Source organism: Schistocerca americana, chromosome 2, assembly GCF_021461395.2.
Source record: "Schistocerca americana isolate TAMUIC-IGC-003095 chromosome 2, iqSchAmer2.1, whole genome shotgun sequence".
NCBI lineage: Eukaryota > Metazoa > Arthropoda > Insecta > Orthoptera > Acrididae > Schistocerca > Schistocerca americana.
The window spans coordinates 37,972,330-37,998,622 of record NC_060120.1 but is presented as its reverse complement, the minus strand read 5'-3'; the positions used below and the strand labels follow the sequence as shown (position 1 = coordinate 37,998,622).

Genomic DNA, 26,293 nt, shown 5'->3' with positions numbered 1-26,293 from the left:
AATTCTAGTGCTGCCCAGCCCATGGATATTCATGTTCTTCAAAGCCAGCCCGCCCAGAAGGTCGCGTTTAAAGACTCTTCCACGGTTCGTGTGGGTAATAAACTTGTTCGCAATAAGCCACCCACCCAGCCCTCTGCTATGCGACCCAAGCGTAATTCAAACGCTGTAAAAAGTAATGTACAGACTGCAAGTGAAGCGGAGTTTTTGTTCCACCCGCCCAACCCACGAGTTGTCGTAAGCAGCGAACACGCGCTAAACGCGCTGATTTTGTGTCTTCCGCCTCCACTGCACCGATCCAGAGACAGTGTAATAAACTATTTGTGAAGCTACGCATCCAGGAGAAGACCTTCAATTTTCAATTAGACACTGGTGCGTCTGTGACTGTCATAAATAGTGCTACGTATGCGGCTATCGGCCGCCCTAAACTTTCAGCGGCAAAACATTCTTTGGCTACTTATAGTGGAGAACAAATTCCTGTGTTAGGTGTATGTAGCGTGCCAGCCACATTCCGTGGCAATACCAAAACAGTTTCATTCACAGTGCTCCGCGCTACAGACAGTGTAAACATTTTCAGATTAGACTGTTTTGACTTGTTTGGCCTGTCTATCCAAGACAATGTGTTGCAAATTAATTCTGTTGTTGTTCCTCAAGACAGCATAACCGAGTTGTGTAAACGATACAGTGACATATTTAAAGACGAACTAGGTTGTGCTGCGAACTTTGCCGCTCATATTACGTTAAAAGATAATGCTCAGCCTCGATTTTGTCGTGCTCGTCCAGTGCCTCACGCCCTCCGGGCACCTGTAGAAGATGAACTTCGTCGTTGGCAAAACAACGGTGTTATTCAACCCGTTTCAGCGAGCCAGTGGGCTTCTCCCTTAGTTATTATAAAGAAACCGTCTGGCAAGTTACGTTTGTGTGCTGATTTTAAGTCGACAGTTAATCCTCAGACTGTCATTGATTCTTTTCCTTTGCCTAGACCGGACGAGCTGATGGATAAGTTAGGGGAAGCTCGTTTCTTATCCAAAATTGATCTCCGTGAAGCATATTTGCAATTGCCCCTCGACGAGCAATCACAACAGCAATTTGTCATAAACACGTCGTTGGGGTTGTTCCGTTTTCTGCGTTTGCCTTTTGGTTGTGCGTCAGCTCCAGCTGTTTTTCAGCGTTTTTTGTCACAACTTCTGGCTAATGTGCCATCGTGTTGCAACTATTTAGACGATATTGTTGTGTCCGGTCGGACGCCTGCTGAACATTTCCGTAATTTGGAGTGTTTGTTTAAAGTGTTGTCTCAGGCAGGCCTACGTTGCAACATCGATAAATGTTCATTTTTCCTTACGGAGATGGAGTATCTGGGACATGTTATTAATGCTCAAGGCATTCATCCCTCCCAGTCACATTTAGCAGCTATTCGTGATTTGCCCGCCCCTCGCAATCTGCATGAATTGCAAGCAGTTCTTGGAAAATTGACATATTATATTAGGTTTATACCTAATGCATCACAGATTGCTGCACCGTTGCATCGTCTCCGCCGTAAGAATGTTCCGTTTGTGTGGTCAGCTGATTGCTAATCAGCCTTTCAGCAGCTCAAAGAGGCTTTATTGAACGATCGTTGTCTGGTCCATTACGACCCTAACAAGCCTCTGGTGTTAGCTTGTGATGCCTCTTCTTTCGGCCTCGGTGCTGTGTTGTCTCACCGAGTCGGTAACACCGAACGTCCTATTGCGTTCGCATCTAAATTGCTAAACACAGCTCAGTGTAATTATAGCCAATTGGACAAGGAAGCGTTGGCTATTGTGTTCGGTGTCACAAAATTCCATCACTACCTCGATGGTAGACCACTCTATTTAGTAACAGATCACAAGCCCCTGACGTCACTGTTTCATCCGTCTAAACCAGTTCCTCAGCGGACAGCTCAGAGACTACAACCTTGGGCTCTTTTGTTATCACAATACCAGTATGAGATACTGTATCGCCCTACAGCTCAGCATGCAAACGCTGACGCGCTTTCTAGATTGCCGATTGCTGCGGATGATGTCTTCGATTCCTCTGAAGACTCTTGCCATCAGATTGACGTCGATGAGCATCAATCCCTCCGGGATTTTCCGATTGATTGTCGTCAGGCGGCACGTGAGACAGCTACGGATCCTCATCTGAGTTTCCTATTACGTTTTGTTCAACGTGGTTGGCCGTCCAAGGCAAAGGACATATCGGATCCTGTGGTTCGTCGCTATTATCCGCAACGTCATCTGTTGTCTGTTTCGCACAGAGTTTTGCTGTTACGCACCGAGAATGACCAGCTTCGTGTAGTGGTTCCCCAAGTGCTCCAACCCAAGGTCCTCGACTTGTTGCATCAAGGTCATTGGGGAGTGGTCCGCACCAAGCAGCTTGCCCGCCGTCATTGTACATGGATCGGCATTGATAAGCAGATTACGCAGATGTCTACAGATTGTTAGACGTGTGCCGAACAGCAAGCTGCTCCGCCTCAACGCTATTTTGAGTGGGCACGCCCTGCCGGTCCCTGGCAGCGAGTACATATTGATTTCGCTGGTCCATATTGGAATTCTCGTTGGCTCATCGTGATAGATGCATTTAGTAATTTTCCGTTTGTTGTGCCCATGCAGTCTACAACGTCTGCACAAACTATACAGGCGTTGACTTCAATTTTTTGTATTGAGGGTCTTCCAGAAGTTTTAGTGTCTGACAATGGTCCACAATTTACCTCAGCTGAATTTGAAAGTTTTTGTTCTGCCAATGGCATTCGCCATGTTCTTACTCCGCCGTTCCACCCTCAATCGAACGGTGCAGCGGAACGTTTTGTACGTACATTCAAGGATCATATGGACCGCCTTCGTGCTACGCACTCTCGTCAGCAGGCCCTCATCACGTTCCTGTCGTCGTACCGAACCACGCCACGCGACGGCCCTTCGCCTGCGGAGCTTCTCCACGGCCGTCGTCATCGCACCCTACTACGGTTGTTGCACCCCCCGGATCGTCCCGCCGCTTCTGAGCATCGCACGCGTTTTCAGCGCAACGACGCCGTTTTTTTCAGAGTTTATCACGGTCGCCGTCGTTGGGAACGTGGTACCGTGATAAGTGTCCAGGGTCGCGGTTTTTATACTGTTCAAGGTGCTACTGGGGTGCACAGGAGGCATCAGAACCAGATGCGCCGCGCTGGCCGCCCGGATTCTGCCGCTCGTTCTTTGTCCACAGATTTGGTCCGCGGCGGGTTCCAGCCGCGCCTTCCGACTTCACTGCCGCCCCCAGGGCAGCAACAGCAGCAGCAGCCGTCGCCGCTACCACGCCGACAGCTCGTCCCGTTGATGCCTCCCACGCAGCTTCATCCGGGAGCGCCCCAGGTGGTCGCTCCGGCGCCTGCGGCCCCTCTTCAGTCGCCACCGCCTTCGGAGCTGATGGACGTCGACCCCTCAGCCGGGCCGCCTTCCCAAGCGGTGGCTGTGCAGCCTGTCCTGCAGCCGCTTTCCTTGGGCACCCCCAAGGAGTCTGACACCGCAGCGCCTTGTCCGGCGCCCACTGAGCAGCCGTCGACGCAGCGTCAGGAGACGCTGCCTCTCTCCGTGGGTCCCGACGCCCCGTCGCGTCCAGTACCAGAAGCTGCGCCCGTGGTCACAGGCGTGCACCCTGACCTCGGTTTTCAGTCGGTGTTTCCCGAGGCCCCGCGCAGCCAATGCTGGGGTGCGGACCGGGGACTGCCACCGACAACAGTCTTCGCCCCGGTCTCTTCTGCTCCGCCTGCGGCCAGACCCCTCCCCCGCCGTCGACGCTCGCCACGTCATTATTCAACGACGATGCGGCGATTTGGGGGGGAGGAGTGTTATATCCTAGCCAGTAATGCCACCCGAGCCCGCTGCCAAAAGGTTGGCAGCATCAAAGTCCGGACGCCGTCCGCATAAGCAGCGCCAGCGAGACAGGAAATCGCCGCAAGTCTGCGCGCGCCACCGCTGGCTTCTGGCTTCTTAAGCGCTGGAGTCGCGAGCGCTAGGACAGTGCTGTATTCGCCGCTCAGTTGTATACTCGCCACCGAATTGTGTACTTGCTAGTCAGTTGTGTGTTCATCGCGGCAGAGTTGTTGTTTGTCGTCAGCCGACGCTGACCTAGCCGCTCCGACTCGAACTAGACAGATTTCTGTAGACACGGAGTTCACTACTGTGTTTCTGTATCTTCGTTAATAAAGATAAGTACCGACTTTTATTTAATCAGAGTGTTTGGGTTTTCATCTTTCTGTTCACTGTTCCAGCGGACCGGTCGGCCCGCTATTAAAAGTGTGGCGGTGACTTCGTAAGCCGTTTCTACAGCGAATTGTTTGTCGCTACGAACGCCGCCACAGTTAGTTTATTGTTGAATCTGAGGCATCGAAGGAGAAAACGAAATCTGTTTATGTCCATTGTGAGGTGAAATATTTAAACTCTTGTGCCATCTGTTCGCCACAAATCTTGTAGACTTAGTCGATGGGCACGCATTACACCAGCGTAGTACAATAATCCCAATAAGGCCTTTATTTGAGCTTTATTAGTTTGTTGTGCATCTCTTTCCTTGAAAAGTTTCCCTGGATACTTTGAATGTACCTATTAGTGCAGTCAACGAGTATGTGCAAGGGCGTACCCAGGATGTGAACTGGGGAGGGGGGGGGGGGGGGGCAGGTCATACTAGTCTCTAGTCTCAGGAAACAAGGACTCGAGACAACATACAGCACTTCTTATTAAATAAAACAGTAAACTAGTGAAAAACTGCTTTTAATGAACATTTTAAATACAAGAATGCACTTGTACAATCCGAGAAAACATGCAGCATTTCTTATTAAATAAAACAGTAAACTAGTGAAAAACTGCGAATATCTTCCCTCCCTCCCCCCTGCCCCTCACTGGGTACGCCCATGAGTATGTGTACATGTTTTCATAAAAAAAACAGTTCCCAGCACTGTAGAGGATTTGTGGCACTTTTCGCAGCGCCTTCCACACCTGGTAAATGAGTTATGATGTTATGACAACGTGTGCGGGAGTTCTTTGGCGCAGCACGTGAGTTCCATACTGTTGCGTCTTTACCGACAAACACATCACTGTCAGCACCACAATCAGTGTCTTCTGATTCATCACTCGACGTTTTTTCTACGGTGCCGGAATCACTTTGCCACTCTGGGCCCTGGATTTCTTCAAAGTCGATTTCTCCATCTTCTGAATCACCGGCGTCGCTTTCAGCCGTTACTTCTTCACTCAAGTTCCTAATTCTCTCCTCCTTTGCCTCGTAACAATAAGCCATGATGCAGTTACAACACTTACAACACACTAAAATAAGGTACAAAACACGAAAAAATCTGTTCTACCACTAAACTAAGCAGTTACCGCAAATACGCGCGCGCGTGAATAACCTTGGCGGAGCTAACAATAAACTGACACCAGTGCACGCGGCTGGCCTGTGAGACCGTAGACCTCTTTGTTGTGAGCTAACCGGAAGTGCTATTTTTGAAATACCAAATACACCATACCAAACAACTCCTATTACACACACTTAAAGGTACTGAGAAGATAGCTTCTTGGAAACAACTCTCAGACATTGCATTAATGTGAAAATCTTCTCCTAGATCTGACAGACCACCTGCGTGTACTGACGGCTTAATTGGAATATCTTCCATTTGTTTAGTATTTTCCTATAGTTGTAAGGCTATGTATAATTTGTGTTCCCTGCATTTTCTGTAACGTTGTTACTGAGCTGTGCCTGTACGCCTCCCATAATCGGTACCATAGAGACCTGTCACAGGTGCACTGCCGCACTTGTTAGCTCTGGCCGAAGCGGGAGTCTAGTGTGATCAGCCGGTGTACGCTCCGTCACAAGTCTGCCTACGAACGAGAGAAGGAACACATGGTCTGCTGCAGTGCCTCGGGTGGCAACCGGCCTGTGTACCGGGGTTGTGGTCGCGACGGCTGAGCTATGAGCGCAGTCCTCAGCTGAGCGCGTAGATTTGAGTGCCGGGTGTTCATTTGTCTGCCGGCTCTCGGTGCTGTGTGTGGAGGGCGGCACCTGCGTGGGTGTCGCGGAGTAACCGGCAACCAGTGCAGCCTGTCAGCCTGTCATTACCTCTATACTGCGCACCGAATACGACGCCCGGATGGGCGCTGTAGAGCAAGAAGTTTAAGCTGGCTGCTTCCCATTTTCTCTCTGCTGTGTGTGGAGTATGGCACCCGGGTACATGCTATGCCTATCACGTCCCACTTAGCAACAACGTGAAAGTGACGTGATCAAATGGTTCAAATGGCTCTGAGCACTATGCGACTTAACTTCTGAGGTCATCAGTCGCCTAGAACTTAGAACTAATTAAACCTAACTAACCTAAGGACATCACACACATCCATGCCCGAGGCAGGATTCGAACCTGCGACGGTAGCGGTCGCTCGGTTCCAGACTGTAGCGCCTAGAGCCGCACAGCCACTCCGGCCGGATGAGGTGATCACATTAACCTGGTGCTCAGCTGAGCCTGCAATATGTCGATCATATCTGTGAGCGACGTTGTTTGGTCTCAGTCATTGTGGTTCGTACGGCGTCGTCTTTTTCTGGTGTCCCTTCTCATGTTTCTGTCCATCCTTGAGTTGCGTTGGTATTCCATCCGTGCATGGGCCAGTGTCCTCGTTAAATTGTATAGACGAGAGCTTTCGTTTTTTGTAAAAGTGAGGCCCTGTTTTACACTGTTAGCTTCAATCTAGTTCATCCTTGTTTCTAGATATTAGTGGTGAGTTTTAGCTTGTCGTTTGTCTACGTATGTCCGTAACCATGTGTTTTAAGTGATGCAAGGAAATGTCATATTTTATTGAGATATTAAATTATGAAGCCTTCTGCCGTTCCAATACCTTTACATTTTAATTTGGCTGGCAGTTCTGAGGTTGTCTGTCAGATGCTTCGATGTATGTTATTGATTATAGGGTACCAGTATTTGATTCAGTAAAGTTCAGTGCACCGGTTGCGCCAACAATGTGTAAACAGTTCGATGTGTGTCAAGATAATTGTTGTGCATGTGATGGATGTTCTTTGTGCAGAGGTTTTGCGTTATCATTTACTTTCAAGAAATTACTAGTTGTGTGTTGATCTCTTTCACGGTTCACAACGAAAAGATATCACTAGATACGAAGCTGCTGTTTTTATAAATTTAAATAATTGTCACAACATGCTTTGTTCTAATACTGGCCATAAGCACTCAGTAAAGTGTTCGTTAATGGTATACGCGGTCTGTGAGAAAAAAATATTTTTTTTATTTTTTTCAAACAACTATACTTTCCCCTTTAACGCAGTTCCCTTAGGCAGCTATTCACTGGCGAAGTCGTCTCAGTCTTGATAGCAGAATTCCAATACCTTTAACATGTCGGTCACGTTCTTTCGAATATTCTCCAGAGTCCCAAAATGACGTCCCTTTAAGACATCTTTCAATTTCGGAAACTTGGGTCTGGTGAACAGGGGGACTTTGGAACAAAAGGAATCCTTCTGAGGTAAAAAATTCGATGGAAGTCGCCGTGTGACGTCGTGCGTTGTTACGATGCAGCATCCACTTGTCTGTAATGTCAGGTCTCATTCGATTCGCCATTTTCCTGAGCCTTTAAAGGACATCTTCGTAAAACACTTGGTTTACTGTTTGCTCTGGAGGAACAATCTTACATGAGCACGCACCCGATGTCGACGATCTTAGAAGCTGTACTGTGCGAGTTTCATCTTCAACGCGTTCTCGGCCTTCTAAAAATGATTTGTCCCAACGAGAAACTTGTGATCGCGATAAGAAATGTTCCCCATATGCCTGTTTCAACTTTTCGAGTGCCACGCTCGCGTAGTTTAACACAAAACTTGTTGGCAAAACGTAGCTCTAAGTTGCGCTATTTTCATAACACACACAAGTACACAACTTCAGTGATGACGCTCTCAAAAATCACATGATGGCCGTACGGAGCTGAAACTCGGACAGCATCTGGGAGGTGTGAACACACCGGTCCACACAAGGAGTACAACACAGTGCTGCTAGATCGCTCTCAGTGTCGTCTGTCTCATTCCTTTTCTGAGACACCTCTTGTGTATGCCTCAGTTTTGTTATTCGTTTTTAAATAATGAGTACAACAGATTACGTCTATATATTTTGCTACTTGCTGTAAGATCAAAGGTTATTTTTCCTATGTCAGAATGTGATTAAATATATTTAATTACCAAACTGTTGTGATCGGGCAGGCTGAAATCGCTCTTATAGTCTTGTTTGACGCTCAGATTTTCTTTCCATTCATAAACCATGTATTGCCATTTGTCCTGTAAAACCACCAGCACCTTCCACTCCTCCAACCCTGCACTCCCATTCTTGCGGGTCATATGTAGTATACAACTTCAATGAAATCAAATGGGTTCAAATGGCTCTGAGCACTATGGGACTTAACTTCTGAAGTCATCAGTCCCCTAGAACTCAGAACTACTTAAACCTAACTAACCTAAGGACATCACACACATCCATGCCTGAGGCAGGATTCGAACCTGCGACCGTACGGTGGCGCGGTTCCAGACTGTAGCGCCTAGAACCGCTCGGCCACTTCGGCCGGCCTCAATGAAATCAAAAGAAATGTTTCGCACCCAATGTCGAGAAATAATAGAGTGAAACACGAATGTGAAAAGCTAGCGCTAGTGCACTGAGTGGAAAAATGTAGAAGTTAATATCTAGTTTCAAGCACAATCAGTTTAGCAGGATTTTTTTTTTTTTTTTTATTGGGGGACATAGTGGACAAATGCCGTGTGTGTCAGAGCTATAACGCTAGCTGGCACTTGCTATCTGTGAAATGAAAATAAAAATAATGTCACGATTCAGTGGTTCAGATTCATGCTGCGTAGGGGACAATGTAAACTTCGGTAGTTAGCCACTCGGCAATGGCACTTATCGCGTTAGTTCATGCTTTTAAGTTCTGTTCAGCCAGTTGCGTAAAAATGAAATCACAGTTAAAGACACTACTCCACTTTGTCATCATGACTGTACCACAGGACTGCTCCCAACGAGCAGTCTGTTCCAAACAAGCGCTGCTTGCGTCACGTGAATACTCGCCAAATACACTCACCCTCAGACTAAAACTAATCATAAATGCTAAATTTAATACTTCTTAATGAAATACCTTTTTCTTGTTAACTCGCAATATATTAATCAGTTCAAAATATTCAGTTGAGCAAAATTTACTGTGAAAAGGTGATAATTTCCTTTCTGTAGCAACGACGGTAGTGCCGCATGGCAATGGCAGTCGCATTTATAGTTTTTCAATTTCAGAGTTTGAGGTTCTATCTAAAAATTGTTTAAGGGTTAGCAGATTTAGTTATACTGCAGTTGATTTTATCATCTTGTGAGCTTTGCGCTCACGTTTCTTGTACAAACATAATTGACGGCCATCTCGCAAAGGCGGGTATAGAAAAGTTGGTCTCTAAGTTTAATGTAATTCGTGTTCGTCCACAATTTAGTGCCAAACGTGTAACACTGACTTCACTGATTAAATAAGTAGCAAGGCTCCTCAGATTCCAAATTTCTATAGCCTGACACCTAGAAAATATTAAGTTTGCCTCTACAATTAGTAAGGGCTAACAGTGCAACGGCCTTGCCGCAGTGGTAACACCGATTCCCGTCAGATGACCGAAGTTATACGCTGTCGGGATGGCCTAGCACTTGGATGTGTGACCATCCGGTCTGTCGAGCGCTGTTGGCAAGCGGGGTGCACTCAGCACTTGTGAGGCAAACTGTGGAGCTACTTGATTGAGGAGTAGCGGCTCCGGTCTTTTAAACTGACATACGGCCGGGAGAGCGGTGTGCTGACCACATGCCCCTCCATATCTGCATCCAGTGGCGCCTGTGAGTTGAGGGTCACGCAGGTACCGTTGGGCCTTCCAAGGCGTGGCAACAGTTGTATTCAGCGTAATTTCATCCTAAAAACCGCAAAGTTTACTTACATCATAGCGACACCAATGAAGCATTCAGCAGCTATCTTGAGACACAAAAGCTGAAAATCTCCTTCGCAATGGTCACTCGGTGTCGACTGCTACCTACGAATTACGTGTTTCAGCTAAACCATCAGTGTGCAGTAGACTTCAGAATTGCCTTTTGGAGGAAACTGGGTGGGCTGTGTCGACCCACGCAGCACAGAATTGTCTCTATACGATCAGTTTGGCCTCAAGGCGTAAGTTAGGATGAACGGAACAACCCCTTGCCCCCTCTCCCAACCTTCAGAACCGTGGTGCACGAAGAAAGTGGTCAGCTCAACACATGAAATGGACCGGGGATTAATGGTATCTTGTTTTCTTCATCAACGGCTGCAAGTTTCGCCAGACGTCTGATGATCGTCGCAGAAGAGTATGGAGGCGGGGGTGAATTTTGCACGTCTTGGACATTTACTCCCACTATTTAATCAGAGAAGGGTTACTCATGTTTTGAGCTGGAACAGTGTACAGAAGTCGGGTGTCTCTCATCGCCGTCTCGAAGTACATCTGAGGCCTGTACAACATCGGGACAGGATCCTCAAACCCAATGTCCAACATTACAGCCGATATTTCGGCGGTAGGTTGTCTTTCAAGACGACAATGCCTGGGCACAAGAAAATGTTCAAATGTGTGTGAAATCTTATGGGACTTAACTGCTAAAGTCATCATTCCCTAAGGTTACACACTACTGAACCTAAATTATCCTAAGAACAAACACGCACACCCATTCCCGAGGGAGGACTCGAACCTCCGCCGGGCTCAGCCGCACAGTCCATGACTGCAGCGCCTAAGACCGCTCGGCTAATCCTGCGCGGCTGCCTGGGCACGCTGCAGCCACCTTGTGGACACGTTCCCTCAGGAGGAGGCAATAAAACCGAATGGAATGGCCGGCAATATAAGGTGACATGAATCCTTATGAATGTGCTAGGGACCAGCTGAACCTCTAATGAATGAACGCAGGAACCCTCCTCACACGTGGTTGACCTCAGAAGGGTCACTGATGAGTTGTGGGACAGGAACGTCTGACCACCTTGAGCGCAACATCTCAAGATAGTTACAAGGACGTTACGTCGTGCGTTGTGGAGAAAAAGATTACTGAATGTCACCCATCAGTTGATTTTGAATTCATAGATATGCACTTACGAACAGACCGCCTATTCTGGCTATGTTTTGCTTTTGTTTCACCGTAAAGCTATTTTTTAGTTTTGTTAAGGGTTATTCTTTTATTCCCTGCGTACCTTGAACACAGGGTGATGTTTTCCACTGTGTACAAACTCTACGGATTGATCGATGAGAGGATATGGAATAAAAAGGGCCCAATAGACTTCGGTAATGCATGATTTCCGTGCTGGAGACCATTTATTCAATCATACTTTGTTACAGAGACTGCGGTCTGATACGCATTTTACTATGCAGCCCAGGTACAGTATCCATGGTTTCCTCCTAGAGGATGGTACTGTTTTCAGTACGCCATGCCCTTGAGCCCTCTCCTGTCATAGTAATTAGTAATGCTGTGTCCGATTTACATCTCTTGCTGACTAAGCTTGTAGTGGATGTGATATAGCGTTGTACACAATGATTCAGTATTCGAATCGAGAGCTTTCTGACATGGCGTTTACTTACGGAAAGGCAAATGGCAACGGGCGGCGGGCAACAGGAGACCTATCCCCGCCAACATCAGCCATAGCATTCAATGTTTGGAACAGTGTTTCGCCGTTTGTCTGACGTAGGAAATCATGAAGGACGTATCCGAAATGTTCAGACAACAGACTTGGAGCAAAATGTGACTAACAGTGTGGAAGGCTCGCCAGTAGAGGGAAAGCCAGACGACCGTGTGGAACGTTCTCCATGACAACTGTTACTAGCCTTATCGCTTACAGCGTGTACAGGGCTTACTAGCGACAGACGTTCCACATCGGGAGCAGTTTTGTCACTGGTCTCTTCACCAGGCAACCACGATTCAGGGATGTGTCATATGTGGTATGGTATGCAGAATGCCCATGGTATGGTGACAGCGAATTTTCGAGTGACTTTGTTTCCCACGCTGGAAGAAGTGCCATTAATTATACGAAGGGTTTTGTAGCTGCTATACGACGATACTCCAGCCCACTCCGGCGTCAACGTACGGACGCTTCTCAGTCGCGTCTTCCCTGCTCGATGGGCTGGACGAGAGGTATAGTTACAGTTCACCAGATCTTAAACCATGTGATTTCTGATTATGGGGCCATCTCAAAGGTCTCCTGCGAGCAGAGCCCATTCCAGACGTGGAGAAACTGGAGCAGCGTATCCAAGATGCCTTTGACGCTATTCGGATGCAGTCTGGCCATTGTGAGCGTGTGAGACAGAACATGCTAAGGCTCGTACACGCATGTGTTGAGGCAGGTGGAAACCATTTTCAACACATACTGTGACCGTGGCTGCGTGGTACAGGGCGTATTAGACGGCAGTCTCTACAACAAAGTATGATTATCACAGGTTGAAGACACCGCTACACTTGTAAGGTTGTTTTATTTAGAACACGACCGGTTTCGGGCTCTTACACGCCTATCTTCAGGTGTTGTACTGGAAACAGCAGGAGGCGGGAGATTTTAATTTTTACACGCAACAATACACATAAGGCAACGGCCTTGCCGAAGTGGCTACATCGGTTCCCGTGCGATCACCGAAGTTAAGCGCTGCCGGGCGTGGTCGGCACTTGGATCGGTGACCATCCAGGCCGCCATGTGCTGTTGCCATTTTTCGGGGTGCACTCAGCCTCGTGATGCCAATTGAGGAGCTACTCGACCGAATAGTAGCGGCTTCGGTCAAGAATACCATCATAACGACCGGGAGAGGGGTGTGCTGACCACACACCCCTCCTATCCGCATCCTCCACTGAGGATGACACGGCGGTCGGATGGTCCCGGTAGGCCACTCGTGGCCTGAAGACGGAGTGCTTTCTTTTTTAACAATACACATAAATGATGAATTCCATAAAAAAATTTAAAAACCACCGGTCGGGCTGGATGCTGTAAAACGCGAGTCAATGCCAAAGTGACACCAGACAGTACTACAAACGACTGCCTGGCTAAAGAAATATGCAGAGAATACCAGGACACTTTCACTTGGTGCTGCGACCCGAGCGCCGCGGTGGACGACTACAAGACACGGTGTGCTACCAGCGAGCGCAGTGCGTTGAGTAGCATACGTGAAGGAGGAAACAAACTGGTAAGCCAGAGTGGCAAAAGTAATGCCACCTGTTGACGGGAAGAAACAAAGCGGGACCACCAGCCCGGCCGTTCACAGTTCCAACTAGTCATTTACAGTTAAAATGAGAAATGAAAGAAACGTTATATAAAAAGTTACATAAAAAACGTCAAATACGCATTATGCGTCGTAAAGGAACATGTGAACAGGGAAGTACGGAACTGTAATAAAACTGAGTGGAAGCTGGTGACATAAAATTTATGTATAAACCGTAAAACGCAATGAAACTTTTCGCTTTACACAAAGGGCAAGCAAGTTTTTAATTCAGTGGGAATATATGTGGTGACCCCCTCACCCCCTGGTTGCTCCTCTCCTCTCCTCTCCCATCCCCGCCCCCTGCCACGCCTTCACTGTTGTGTCCCCCCTACCCTCCATCTCTACACCCTTTATCTCTACACCCTTCATCTCCTTTCCCAAGGTGGATTCCATCAACTCCCCCTCTCGGATGATGCCCTCTCTCCCTCCATTTATCCCTCCTATCAACTCTGATCCTCACTCCCCCTCCTTTCCTCTGTCCTTTTCTCGGGCTCCCTCTCCCCCCCCCTTCCCCCCTCTTTTTTCCCCATCTCCCCCTCTCTGCCCCCTTCTCACCTCTGAGTCCTTTTGCATTTCCCTCCTCTGCCTCTTCTCATTCCCTCTCGCATCTGCCCTGCCCCTACCCCCCCCTTTATGAGTCCTCTCCCTCTTTGGTTCCCCCTCCTTTTCGTTTTCTCCTCTCCTCCCTCCTTGTTTTTCCCCCTCCTCCAGGTCCCCCACCCCCCCATCTGCCTTTGGCTCGGGAGTGCCATATTTGTGCCGCCATTTTCGTGCAGTGTTTTACAGTGTGTGTTTTTCCAGAGAGTGTTCTGTGTTGTGTCTTTTGGGAAGTGGAACGAACAGCCATCATACTGTCGCTGGGTGTGATTTTTTATCTCTTGCGAACAGAAACCAGACTGTCGCCATGTTTTTTAATTGTGTGTTACTTGTCTGATTCCTGTGTATTTTATCAACATTGCCAACCCTTTTTGCTTTCTGTTTTAACTTTCCGCATTTTTACGCCATTTTACACTTTAAGTCACCATTTTATCGCCAGTTTTTCCTTGTTTCTTTCTTCTTCCTTTTTTTTAAAAAAAGTCTGTAGGCTGTAGAGCAGAGTACTAAGCTGCTGCCAGAGTGCCCCCTTCGAGGGGAATTGAAAATCAATAAAGAAAAAAAAATGTGGCGCCGTGGAACGACACGCCACAGTTATCAGTCACAAGAACACACACACATATGCCATATGTGACACCATGTGTTTGCTGACATAAGTTCATTAGACCTTTTTTGTTCCGTATCCTATCATCGAACAGCTCCTAGAGTTTTTCCACCGTAGAAAAAATCACCCTGTATAAGTCAACACAGGTAATCATCACATTGCCATTTTACACTAAATGTCCGAAGACAGGAGTTGTAGAAGCTCAGAAATAAAACACCCTAATACGTGTTCTCAAATATAATATCAGCAACACAATCGAGAAACGCGTTGTAGTGACACCTCCTGTATTACAAGTGCTGTCAAAATGTCTTCCGCGTAAAAGTAAGCCACTGTGGAATAGCATCAGAAAAGTATCACACTTCTCCAGTTTCAAAAATGAGCCAACATACGATCTCCTAAATCAATAGCAGCTCTTCCTTTACTTCTGACTGAGGCTTTATAAATTACCATCGTCCAATGTCTTCGACACAAATAAATTCGTTCTTCTTTTCCAGATTTTCCTTTCTTTTTCTGTTCTTCTTTTCTTCTCACCGTAAGTTTCTGTCTGTTTTATCTTTATAATGAGTAATATAGTTTCAACGGCTTTCCGGGCAGGAAGGAGCACCTGGTCCCCGGCACGAATCCGCCCGGCTGATTTGTGTCGTTGTCCGCTGAACCGGCCAGTCTGTGGATGGTTTTTAGGCGGTTTTCCATCTGCCTCGGCGAATGCGGCGTGGTTTCCCTTATTCCTCCTCAGTTACACTGTGTGGGAGATTGCTGCGCAAACAAGTTCTCCACGTACGCGTACACCACCATTACTCTACCACGCAAACATAGGGGTTACACTCGTCTGGTGTGAGACATTCCCTGGAGGGGGGGGGGGGGGGGGGGGGTCCACCGGGGGTCGAACCACACACTACCCCTGGGTTCGGTGTGGGGCAGCAGGGGGGTGAAGTGGACTGCGATAGTCGTCGTGGGGTTGTGGACCACTGCGGCTGCGGTGGGGACTGAGCCTCTCCGTCGTTTCTAGGTGCCCGGTTAACATACAATACAATATAGTTCTAGTACTACGACTGACCCGTTCGTACAGTATAAGGCTCAGTGTATCAGCTTGCCAGCAGGGAGGGAGCCAGACCCGGATTCAATCCGTGGAGTTGATTAACGACTGTGGGTTGGCCCACCGACCAGCCTCTGGTTTTCGGAAGGCTTCTCACGCTCATTTAGGCAAATGCTGGGCTGGCCCCCAAATTATGCCTCAGAGAGACCAAGATACACAAAGAGTTAAATGCGATACCACACAGTGCAAAGTTCACACGATTAACAGACAGGAAGCACACACGACTGCCGGCCCGTACCTTTGTAAAATCCTGAAAAAGTGGGCCCCATACTGGACAGGATAAAGGCTACGGACATCCGGCCGTGGTGGCCGAGCGGTTCTAAGCGCTACATTCTGGAACCGCGCGACCGCTACGGTCGCAGGTTCGAATCCTGCATCGGGCATGGATGTGTGTGATGTCCTTAGGTTAGTTAGGTTTAAGTAGTTGCAAGTTCTAGGGGACTGATGGCCTTAGAGGTTAAGTCCCGTAGTGCTCAGAGCCATTTGAACCATTTTTAACCAAAGGCTATGGACAAGAGACAGTATTTGTAATATTCTTCGGCTACGTTTCGTCGTGCGTGGCCTTCAACTATTGTTTAAATTTTTTACAGCACTTCCCTCAATAAAATATGAAGCATTTGATCAGTGTTAGGAAGGGATTTTATGCTGACACTTGTGAACAGTCGAATAAGTGAATGAAAGAAAAAAAAACCATGTACCTGAGTTCGAGATGTCGAACAATGATTCACGTTCTACGTATTATATTGCTGTGAAGTCATGTCTGTGGTCTCTTAGCAATAAGGGCATCCTCCAAGTAAGCAACCAGTCAGTTGAAGTAGTCGCTGTAATTGAGTTCCATTAATGCTACTCATTTACCATCAAAGGGAACAAGAAGTACGACATCTTAAAGATTTGAACCAAGTGCTAGCCTTGGCCAGGTGACAGAGAACACTGGAAATTTATGCAAAGGTTTCGGCAATGAGGATCAGGTTGTTGTAGTAGTTAGAGCAGGGAAGAGCCTGGATGAGGAGGACAATTACAGTATTGGGAGTAACCTGTATGAAAGAGGAGTAGCAGCTACACACACGAAAGTGAGTCTTGTGGCTGTCCTGCAGCGCCATGACCAACTCCTGGCTAACATTGCTGTGAGCCTAGTCGGCCCCAAGTTGAGCAGGATGCTGCTGGCTGAAACGAAATCTCCTATGAACGCAGTTCCTGTTGCTACAGTTGGCAGACATGGCCTACACCTGAAGAGGAGCGGGAAAGATAGGTTGTCTGAGCTTCTTGTAGATAATATACAGGAGGCCGCCATCACACAAAGCAAGATCCCTGTGGTTACTGGTGTCAGAGGGGTACCTCGCTTAGGCTGTTTTGAAGGAAGCCAAAGTAACACAAGAGATCCACAAAATGCTTAAGTATGCACAGAAAAGAAAGGTTAGGTTATTTCAGCAAAAGTTAGACAATAGAATAATAAGATAAGAGAGCTTCTTGTCTTATGGAAAATTTAAAGAGTTCTGGAAAGATAGTTTGTGCCAATCTAAGCACCACATAACTACAGGGATAAGTAAGTTGTATATAAAAGATTATATTCTATCAGATTACTCATGCAGAACTAACAACACGAGAAAAGGAGGAGTTGTTACAGATAGAACACAGTTCAAAAATATTGAGACAAGTAGATCTTGTAGTGATCAACACACAGAAGTGTGTGCATGTGAATTAATACTGAAAAATAGTTCACTTTTAATTGTAACTGTATATCGATCAGCACCAGGAAATTTTTAACTGTTTATGAGGAATCTGGATTCCTTACTGTGCAATATGTCAGACAGCAGCAACCATTTAACAGTCTGTGGTGAATTCAATGTGGGTTTTGTAATTCTCATTGTAAAAATCATCTGGAATCTTTATTTGGATCCTACAATTTGATTTCGTAGTTAACTTTCCAGCACAGGTGGATGAAGACAGTAGGACCGTTAATGACGTTTTCTTTGGTGAAGCTCGAAGCAAGAAGATAACTGTTTACCCAGAAATAAATGCTCTCTCTCATCATGATGCACATTTAGTTAGGATAAATAACGTAGTGTCTTACAGTATGGATACTCGTTACTGGAAATCAAAATAATTAATTATGCTAGGTTCAGATGGTTCAAAATGGTTCAAATGGCGCTGAGCACTATGGGACTTAACATCTGAGGTCATCAGTCCTCTAGAACGTAGAAATACTTAAATCAAACTAACCTAAGGACATCACACACAGCCATGTCCGATTCTGGATTCGAACCTGCGACCGTAGCCGTCGCGCGGTTTCAGACTGAAGCACCTAGAACCGCTCGTCCACTCCGGCCAATGATGCCACGAAAAATGTTTTTAAGATCCGTTTACAAGAGATGACCTGGGATGAAATATCATTATTTGAAAATAGATTTCCCTCGTAAGTTAATCAGAAAATACACTAAATAGACGCGTAAAAAACCATGGCTCACTAGAGGGATTAAAGTATCTTGTCAAAGGAAATGGGAAATGTACCTTTTTACAAGAACAAGTAAGAACCCTGCAGTAGATTCATTACCCAAAGTACTAATTATTACTAAGAAAGTTTATTAAAAATTAAAGGAACATACACATAATGTCAGACATCTGTAATTCCGACAATAGACTTCAGGCTGTATGGAATGTAGTAAAACGAAAGCTAAGACAACCAGCCACAGAACACGATTTATCACTGATGAACTGACTGGGAGGGCTATAAATGATGAGTCACAGGTAGCAAATAAATTTAATATTAGTAGGAAGCATAGCGACAAACAGTTCAATAGAAAAATCACAACTTTATGTTGAAAAGGTAACTCTCATAAAATTCAGTTACACGAATGTACCACCTACTTCTCCTTCCGAAATTAAGAAAATTATACATTCTCCCAAAAATAAAAGCTCATCGGCTTTGATGGTTTTTCCAATAGCGTACTAAAGATTTGTTCCCACATAAAAGCGCACTCTTATCTGAAATCAGTTACTCAGAGCATTTTCCAGAGAGACTGAAGCCCTCTTAAACAAATGTGATAAGACAGATGTCAATAACTACCGACCTGTTTCACTGCTGACATCGTTTTCAAAAATTTTTGAGAAGGTGATGTATTCTAAAATAGTATCTCATACTCAGCAAATTATAATTATATGGAGAATGCCATTTTCATGCTCATTCAACAGATTTTACAAGCATTAAATAATAAAATAGTGTCGGTTGGTATTTTCTGTGACCCATCTAAGGCCTTTGATTGTGTGAATCACAGTAGTCTCCTAGATAAACAGAAGTGTTGTGGGATTGCTGGTGTAATCAACCAATGGATAATGTCATATCTAACAAAAAGAATGCAGAAGATTGTATTTAGTAATTCAACCAATATAGTCCGGGAACATAATTCTGGCTGGGGAGAAAGCGCATAGGGGGCCTCCCCAAGGCTCAATATTATGTCCACTATTGTTCGTCATATACATAAACGATCTTCTATCTAATAATACAACAAGCAGAATTATTTCCTTTTGCAGATGACACTAGTATTGTAAACAGTCCAGGCATATATAGAGAAACAGAAGGAATGGTAAACAAACTTCTTAAAAGTATCATTGACTGTGAAACGTCCTCTTAGAAAAATTATAAATGACTGTGCTGACAAACTTCTTACGTTATTTGATTTTTCAAACAGATTAGCAAAACTGAACGTACTCAGACATGTCTCTCTTTACTTATTCTGATCATCACTAAACTGACACACAATATTTTTAGTGCAACGCAATCTGACTTTCAATAATCCCTACTAAAGAGTGGCCCTGACTAAGAATAACCTACACCTTTCATGAATTACTTACCTCTCAAAAATCTTCGTTCTAGAACTATTGCAATATATCGAGCGCCAATACTGGCAGCTAAATAAAAGATTCTAACTACTGAAGTCACTAAATACTGATAGGCATACTTAGCAATTGAAAGATTTTGATAGAGAACAAACAATGTATTTACCTTAATAATATATATATAAGCAGTTCATGAAATCCAGTCTTACAAATTTTCTCTTTCTGATGGATGGATACACGTTCAGATCATCCGCTCTCAAAACTCCACCATCTCTCCCCCCACATCCACCACTGCTGGCGGCTCACCTCCAACTGCGCAACGCTACGTGCTGTTCATATCCAACTGCCCAACACTACAATAGCAAATATTCCAACAATGCCAACCAGCCACAGACTGCACACAGCACAGCCAGTGATTTTCATGCAGAGCGCTACGTGGCGCTACCAACATAAAAGCCTAAACAGCCTACTTACAACTGGTATTTTGCGAATGGTCTCGCCGTCAGTTTTGAAAAGATACAACTTATTCAGTTCTGCACATCTAGGGGTACAACATCAATGATTAGTATTTAACATTAAGTGTCAATATCGATGAGAATTTAGACTGAAAAAAAATCACTGTTTGGAACTCCTAAACAACTTATTTCAGGCACGTTTGCATTTACAATTATTACAAATCTTTGAGAGAGACAAATCATTAGGTTGACATATTTTGCATATTTTCATTCAATGTCATATGGAATAATGTTACAGGGTAACTCGCCTTTAAGAAATAAAGTCTTCGTAGCTCAAAAACATGCTATAGGAATAATATGCGTTGCTCAATCGCGATCATATTGTAGACATCTGTTTAAGGAGTTTGGCTTTCTGACTACTGCTTCACAGTATATTTATTTCCATACGCAATATGTTGTAAATAATCCACCACAGCTCAAAGGGAACATTAACGTAAATAATTTCAATACCAGAAGGAAAAATGACATTCATTACTCCACATTAAGGTTCTCTTTAGCACAAAAAGAGGTGCCCATTGCTGCAAAAAGTTTTTGGGTCACTTACCAAGTAATATAAAATGTCTGAAAGTAAAGAAAAATTCGAAAACGAACTGACAAAATATTTCCTCGTCGACTCCTTCTATTCAGTAGAAGAATTTCTATTATTTTAACGTGTAGAAGGTAGCAGGTAGGAATTACAAGTCATATCTGTAAATCTTTTTTCTTTAAAATAACGAAAAAAAAGCTTAGACATGTTCTGCATGTAACCATACGTACAAATCAATTTTCGATGTGAATGTAAAGTGACTCGTTCCATGTCATTACGATCTATCGTGCAAAATAATCCAGGTAAACCTATCTGCCACTGGAGGCCAGTGCACGTTAGCTAACGAGTGCCTTGTTTTTACACTGTCCCGTCATTTCTCTTCAAATTAAGATTCTTTCTCGCCTCGTGGTTTCTGATCTTATATTTTCACGTAATAATTAGTTACTGCAGCTTCAGCTTAAGGAGAAAGCTTGCTTTTGGAGACCGCGGCCATTTCCCTTAATTGTGTTCTTTTGTCTGGTCATTTTGTTCATCAAGTACGATTAAAGTCTTGGCCACGAGTGAAATTAATTTCATTTCATTTTGTCCGTTGTCAAATATCAAGACACATGTTTTTAATTAATTAATTTTTAATCGAAAGTCTTACAAACGCCTGATTTATCGTATACCGTCCTGCGTCTTCAATAGCTGTAAAATTGAGCTTGTTATACCTAAACATTTTAAGCTCCTCGTCTCTTTGGGCCATTTAATATTGCAGAATTCTAACAGATCTCGAATAAAGTTTTGTAAATTTTAGACTTTTGTATCATACTCGCAAAACTGCAACGAACATTGTGTACTTTGGGTGACCTGTTATGGTACACTTGGTCCACGTCCGTGTCCGCAGAAAAACACATGATTTACGGGTCCACCTTGATGCAGAAAACTTCATTTCTTACACTTGTTTCAGCGAGGTTCGCCATAGAGATCTTTTTAATTCTGAAAAGACAGTAAAAAAAACGTTGAAATTCCCTCTCGATGTAGTTTGCTAGCGATTATAAACCCTTGCATTTTAATACTTTTTATTGTTCTTTTCTCAAAATCATCAAATTGTTACGTGACGTGTTTTATAATACATTAAGCCATCTTGTCGTGTGACATTCAGTAAACTAAATTTTAGTTAAATTGCATTCCATTGTTGTCATATCATAGAAATGCTACTTGTGAGCTAACTGACGCAAAAAGACCACAGTCACAAAAGTCCCCATATTAGATATTTTGTAAACAAAAAATACTGCGCAATATTTCCGATATACGTGAATGAAATGTAGAGAAACGCGTCAGGAAGAAAAATAGGTTGACGTTACTTTATTATCCTATATTTTCAGAACTGAAAAGTCCGCCCCGGTAGCTGAGTGGTCAGCGTGACAGACTGTCAATACTAAGGGCCCGGGTTCGATTCCCGGCTGGGTCGGAAATTTTCTCCGCTCAGGGACTGGGTGTTGTGTTGTCCTAATCATCATCATTTCATCCCCATCGACGCGCAGGTTGCCGAAGTGGCGTCAAATCGAAAGACCTGCACCAGGCGAACGGTCTACCCGACGGGAGGCCCTAGCCACACGACATTTCCATTTCCAGAACTGAAAAACCACTGATGACGATAAGCATCCCTGACAGTAGTTTGTAATAAATAATATCTTGCTTCAAAGGAGAATCCATTAATACCACACTCAGATGAACTATTTCGTCTCAGACTTCGTCTACGTTGGCAAGTCTACACGGCCGTCAGTTAGGAAACCTCTTTATTCGTAGTTCCACGTAGTATCATGTACCAACATCTTTGCTGAGCTGATACTGAAGAAGGAATTGCAACACGTTTCCAGTTTAGGACAGTGCAGCTATTTCCTGTTCCCAGGCGCCAGTACTCGAAACGCACTGCTAGCCGCCGTCTTGATCAGATGTTTCCCAGAGCGTGACAAAACTTGTGCCTTGTTGCTACAGGAGCAAAGCCTCCATTTCGTCAGTTGTTGCTGCACGTGTTCCACCGTACCAGGCTCGGGATAGGTTGGTGTTCGCTGTTTGCTCAGACCTCCATAACATGGATATCTGTTTAATATGTGATAATTAGCCTTTGATGTTCTGTACGCATTTATTATCTCTTAGAATGTAGTACGAGGTGTACGACTGCACAGTTTAACAACCAACGTTTTTTCGCAAATTTATAAAAAAACTCATTTCATTTGGACGCTAAATACGTTTTTAACTAAAGGTGCAGTGATAGAATACAGCGTGTAAGTTAAAAGGGCTGCATGTAATGAAAACTTGTACGTATTTCTGCTCACTGGAAATGCTTCACATAAATTGCGGCAAACGCGTATGCGAAACAGAAACTGGTTTTGTTTTGTTTCACACAGACGCAGCATCAAAAGCATTAATATAATACATTGAAGAGACAAAGAAACTGGTACACCTGCATAATATCATGTAGGGCCCCTGTAAGCACGCGGAAGTGCCGTAACACGACGTGACATGGACTCGACTAATTTCTGAAGTAGTGCTGGAGGCAACTGACTCCATGAATCCTGCAGGGCTGACCATAAATCCGTAAGAGTACGAGGGGGTGGAGGTCTCTTCTGAGCAGCACGTTCCAAGGCATCTCAGAGATGCATAACAGTGTTCATGTCTAGAGAATCTGGTGGGCAGTGGAAGTGTTTAAACTCAGAACAGTGTTCCTGGAGCCATTCTGTAGTAATTCTGGAGATGTGGGATGTCGTATTGTCCTCATGGAATCGCCCAAGTCCGTCGGAATTCACAGTGCACATGAATGGATGCAGGTGATCAGACAGGATGTTTATGTACGTGTCACCTGTCAAAGTCGTATCTAGATACATCAGGGGCCCCATATCACTGCAACTGCACACACCCCACTCCATTACAGAGCCTCCACCAACTTGAACCCTCCCCCTCTGACATGCAGGGTCCTTCGATTCGTGTTATCTCCATACCCGTACACAACCATCCCCTCGATAAAATCTGAAACGAGATTCATCCGAACTGGCAACATGTTTCCAGTCATCAACAGTCCGATGTCGGTGTTGACGGGCCTAGGTGAGGCGTAAAGCTTTGTGTCGTGCAGTCATCAAGAGTACACGAGTGGGCCTTCGGCTCCGAAAGTCCATATCGATTATGATTCGTTGAATGGTTCGCACGCTGACACTTTTTGATGGCCCAGCACTAAAATCTGCAGCAATTTCAGCAATTTACGAAAGGGTTGCCCTTCTGTCACCTTGAACTATTCTCTTCAGTCGTCGTTGGTCCCGTCCTTGAATGATCTTTTTCCGGCCGCAGCGATCTCGGAGATTTGATGTTTTACCAGATTTATGATATTCACAATATACTCGCGAAATGGTCGTACAGGAAAATCTCCACTACATCGTTACCTCGGAGATGCTGTGTCTCATCGCTCGTGCACTGACTATAACACCACGTTCAAACTCATTTAAATCTTGATAATCTGCTATTGCAGAAACAGTAACCGACCTAACAACTGCGCCAGACACTTGTTGTCTTATATAGGCGTTGGTGACCGCAGCGCCGTATTCTGCCTGTTAATCTCTATATTCGCATGTCTATACCAGGTTCTTTGGCGCTTAAGTGTATTTCTATCAACTGAGGATTAGTTGGACTACATTTGAAATAGGTACTGCGAAATTTTCGGAACACATTGCTCAAACATAGAAGAAGTAAGTATGGGTTCAGAAACGCTCTACTTTCTACAACTCTTGAGAGTACGTTACTAACGGGAATCCCATAGGAACAGAATGTACCAGTATATCACATGAAATTTGTTCTTATATTAAAGTTTCAAAATGCCATCCGCTAAGATTCATACGTGCATGATCCCGTCATTGTAGCGAATCCCTTTATCCCTGGAGTACTGCTTGTGGTTTTGTAGCTTGTTATGACATTTGCGCAGAGACACTTTTCCTCTTGCACCGAAATTGGATACACAAGAGTTTTCCACCGCTCTCACAAATTAAGATCTAGTGGATTTACGTGCGACGAACGATGAAATTGGGAAATTGGTCCGTTCCTTCCCATTCCATCCTTCTGCCATTTTTGTAGATTTCTTATGCTGAAAGTCAACTGCCAATGCCCGCACTAAGTCTCGATTTTCTGTAAGCCTTCGCTACAATTTCTGCCATTACGACATCCGTAAGAACATCATCTCCACGAAATATCTACAATCGTCTGGCGGTGTTCACCAGAACACGTATGTTTATAAAGAATAGTGATGGCCCAATACCACTGCCATCGGCGAAAGCCGAACTTGGTTTCTTCGATCACGAGACTGTGTTGGCAATAGTCATGTTCTTCTTCAACCTTGATTATTCAGAGAGACCACGCTGTAGTGTAGGAGTTGGGTAGAGTGGGATGCGAGCTGAGGGTTGTGCAGGTGGTAGCTCAGATTTATAAGTAATATTTCATTCTGGAATTTATTGAACACAACATATTCTCCTTGACGGTAAGTAATACAACTAAACTTAATCTGAGGTCCAATTACAGTTCTTGGAGGCGGGGCATGAAACTGAAGGACAAGGATACAAAACTGCTTCAGAAGAATACGACAGAATTTAAATTACACTTCATCATAGTAAGGAAAATGGGCCAACAACAACAGTAGTTCACAATATATGATCACTGGGCACAGACACCAAAATGGTCAATGGAAATAGCTACCACAGATAACCACTTGGAACAAGGAAAAAAAAAATCAGTAGCAACTCTTTGACTTAATTAGGGTCTACTGACATTAGTGCTCAACTAAATCTAGATCTAAGAGCACTTTCATCACCAGCGATGGAACTGTCAACTAGTACGCCATTCGCAAATGTCACAGTTACAATTATCTGCAGATAGCACATATAAATCAACCACGCTCGCGGCGTAATAACAACATAATTTTCTGAACAATGACACATACAAAATCAGTCACACTCACAGACTAAAATTAATAAGATCACTGCAGCTTTTGCTTAGAGAAAACACCACATGCCTAGAGTGCGCACAGAATAACCTCAACACGCCGTGCTGAACACACAGACCTACCGCGTGAAACATTAATGACAATTTATCATAGAGAATGCGCGGCCTGTAATCTTAACTGCACACGATGTTGTAGCTGACCAAAATACTGCTGTCAGTCACTAAAGCACCTCGATAATTTTGTTCTTGTATTGTGAAAGCCCGTGGCTGCGTCTCCACTGGAGTCGCCATCTTCTCGCGCAGGGAAAGACACCAGTCGCCGCACTGGGTTGCTTGTGTTCATACAGTGCTCACGTTCCACTCTGACTTTTAGTTCCATACTTGGCTCCTGGGTGCATCAGCTTTGCAGAAGGCTTCCAGTTCTTGGCTGTCCACAGACAAACAGCCTTTGCTCTCCCTGTCCCCACAGCTGCAACTGCGGCTATGCTATCCCTTCGGTCTGCTATAGTGACTGAATGAGTTGTGACAATGCCAGAATTTTGGCCTGGCACGTTACTCCTTCTGGTGTTCATCTGTCTCTAAAAATTGAAGAACACCTTCGAGGACTTCGCCTTGATAGTAACGAAGCTGTCGGCGCAGGTCGTAACTCTGTCAACCAAGTCAAACATTCTACAGTGACGATATCAAGAAACTGCTGTCTGGTTGGGAGACACGTGGTCGTCGCCAGGATGACTATGAATGAAATAAATATGTAGACATGACGAATAATGACGTAGAGTGATAACAACGTTTGTTTCATTTAAAAATCTTAAATAGCTTTCACATAAGAAATTCAGAGATATTACTTTTCAGCATTTCCGTGCACATCGCCTGCCATTATCTGCACAAGTATT

General features: G+C 44.9%; 1 protein-coding gene across 1 annotated transcript in view; it reads left to right on the top strand.

Annotated features, from left to right (window-relative positions):
• Nucleotides 1-4,944, top strand: part of LOC124590259 (proline-rich protein 2-like) — an 81,308-nt gene extending 76,364 nt beyond the window's left edge. Inside the window, exons 2-3 of the mRNA XM_047131636.1 lie at nt 3,214-3,635; nt 4,930-4,944. Coding sequence (XP_046987592.1) covers nt 3,214-3,635; nt 4,930-4,944 — 437 coding nt within the window. The remainder of the gene's footprint in view (nt 1-3,213; nt 3,636-4,929) is intronic.
• Nucleotides 4,945-26,293: the final 21,349 nt, after the last annotated feature.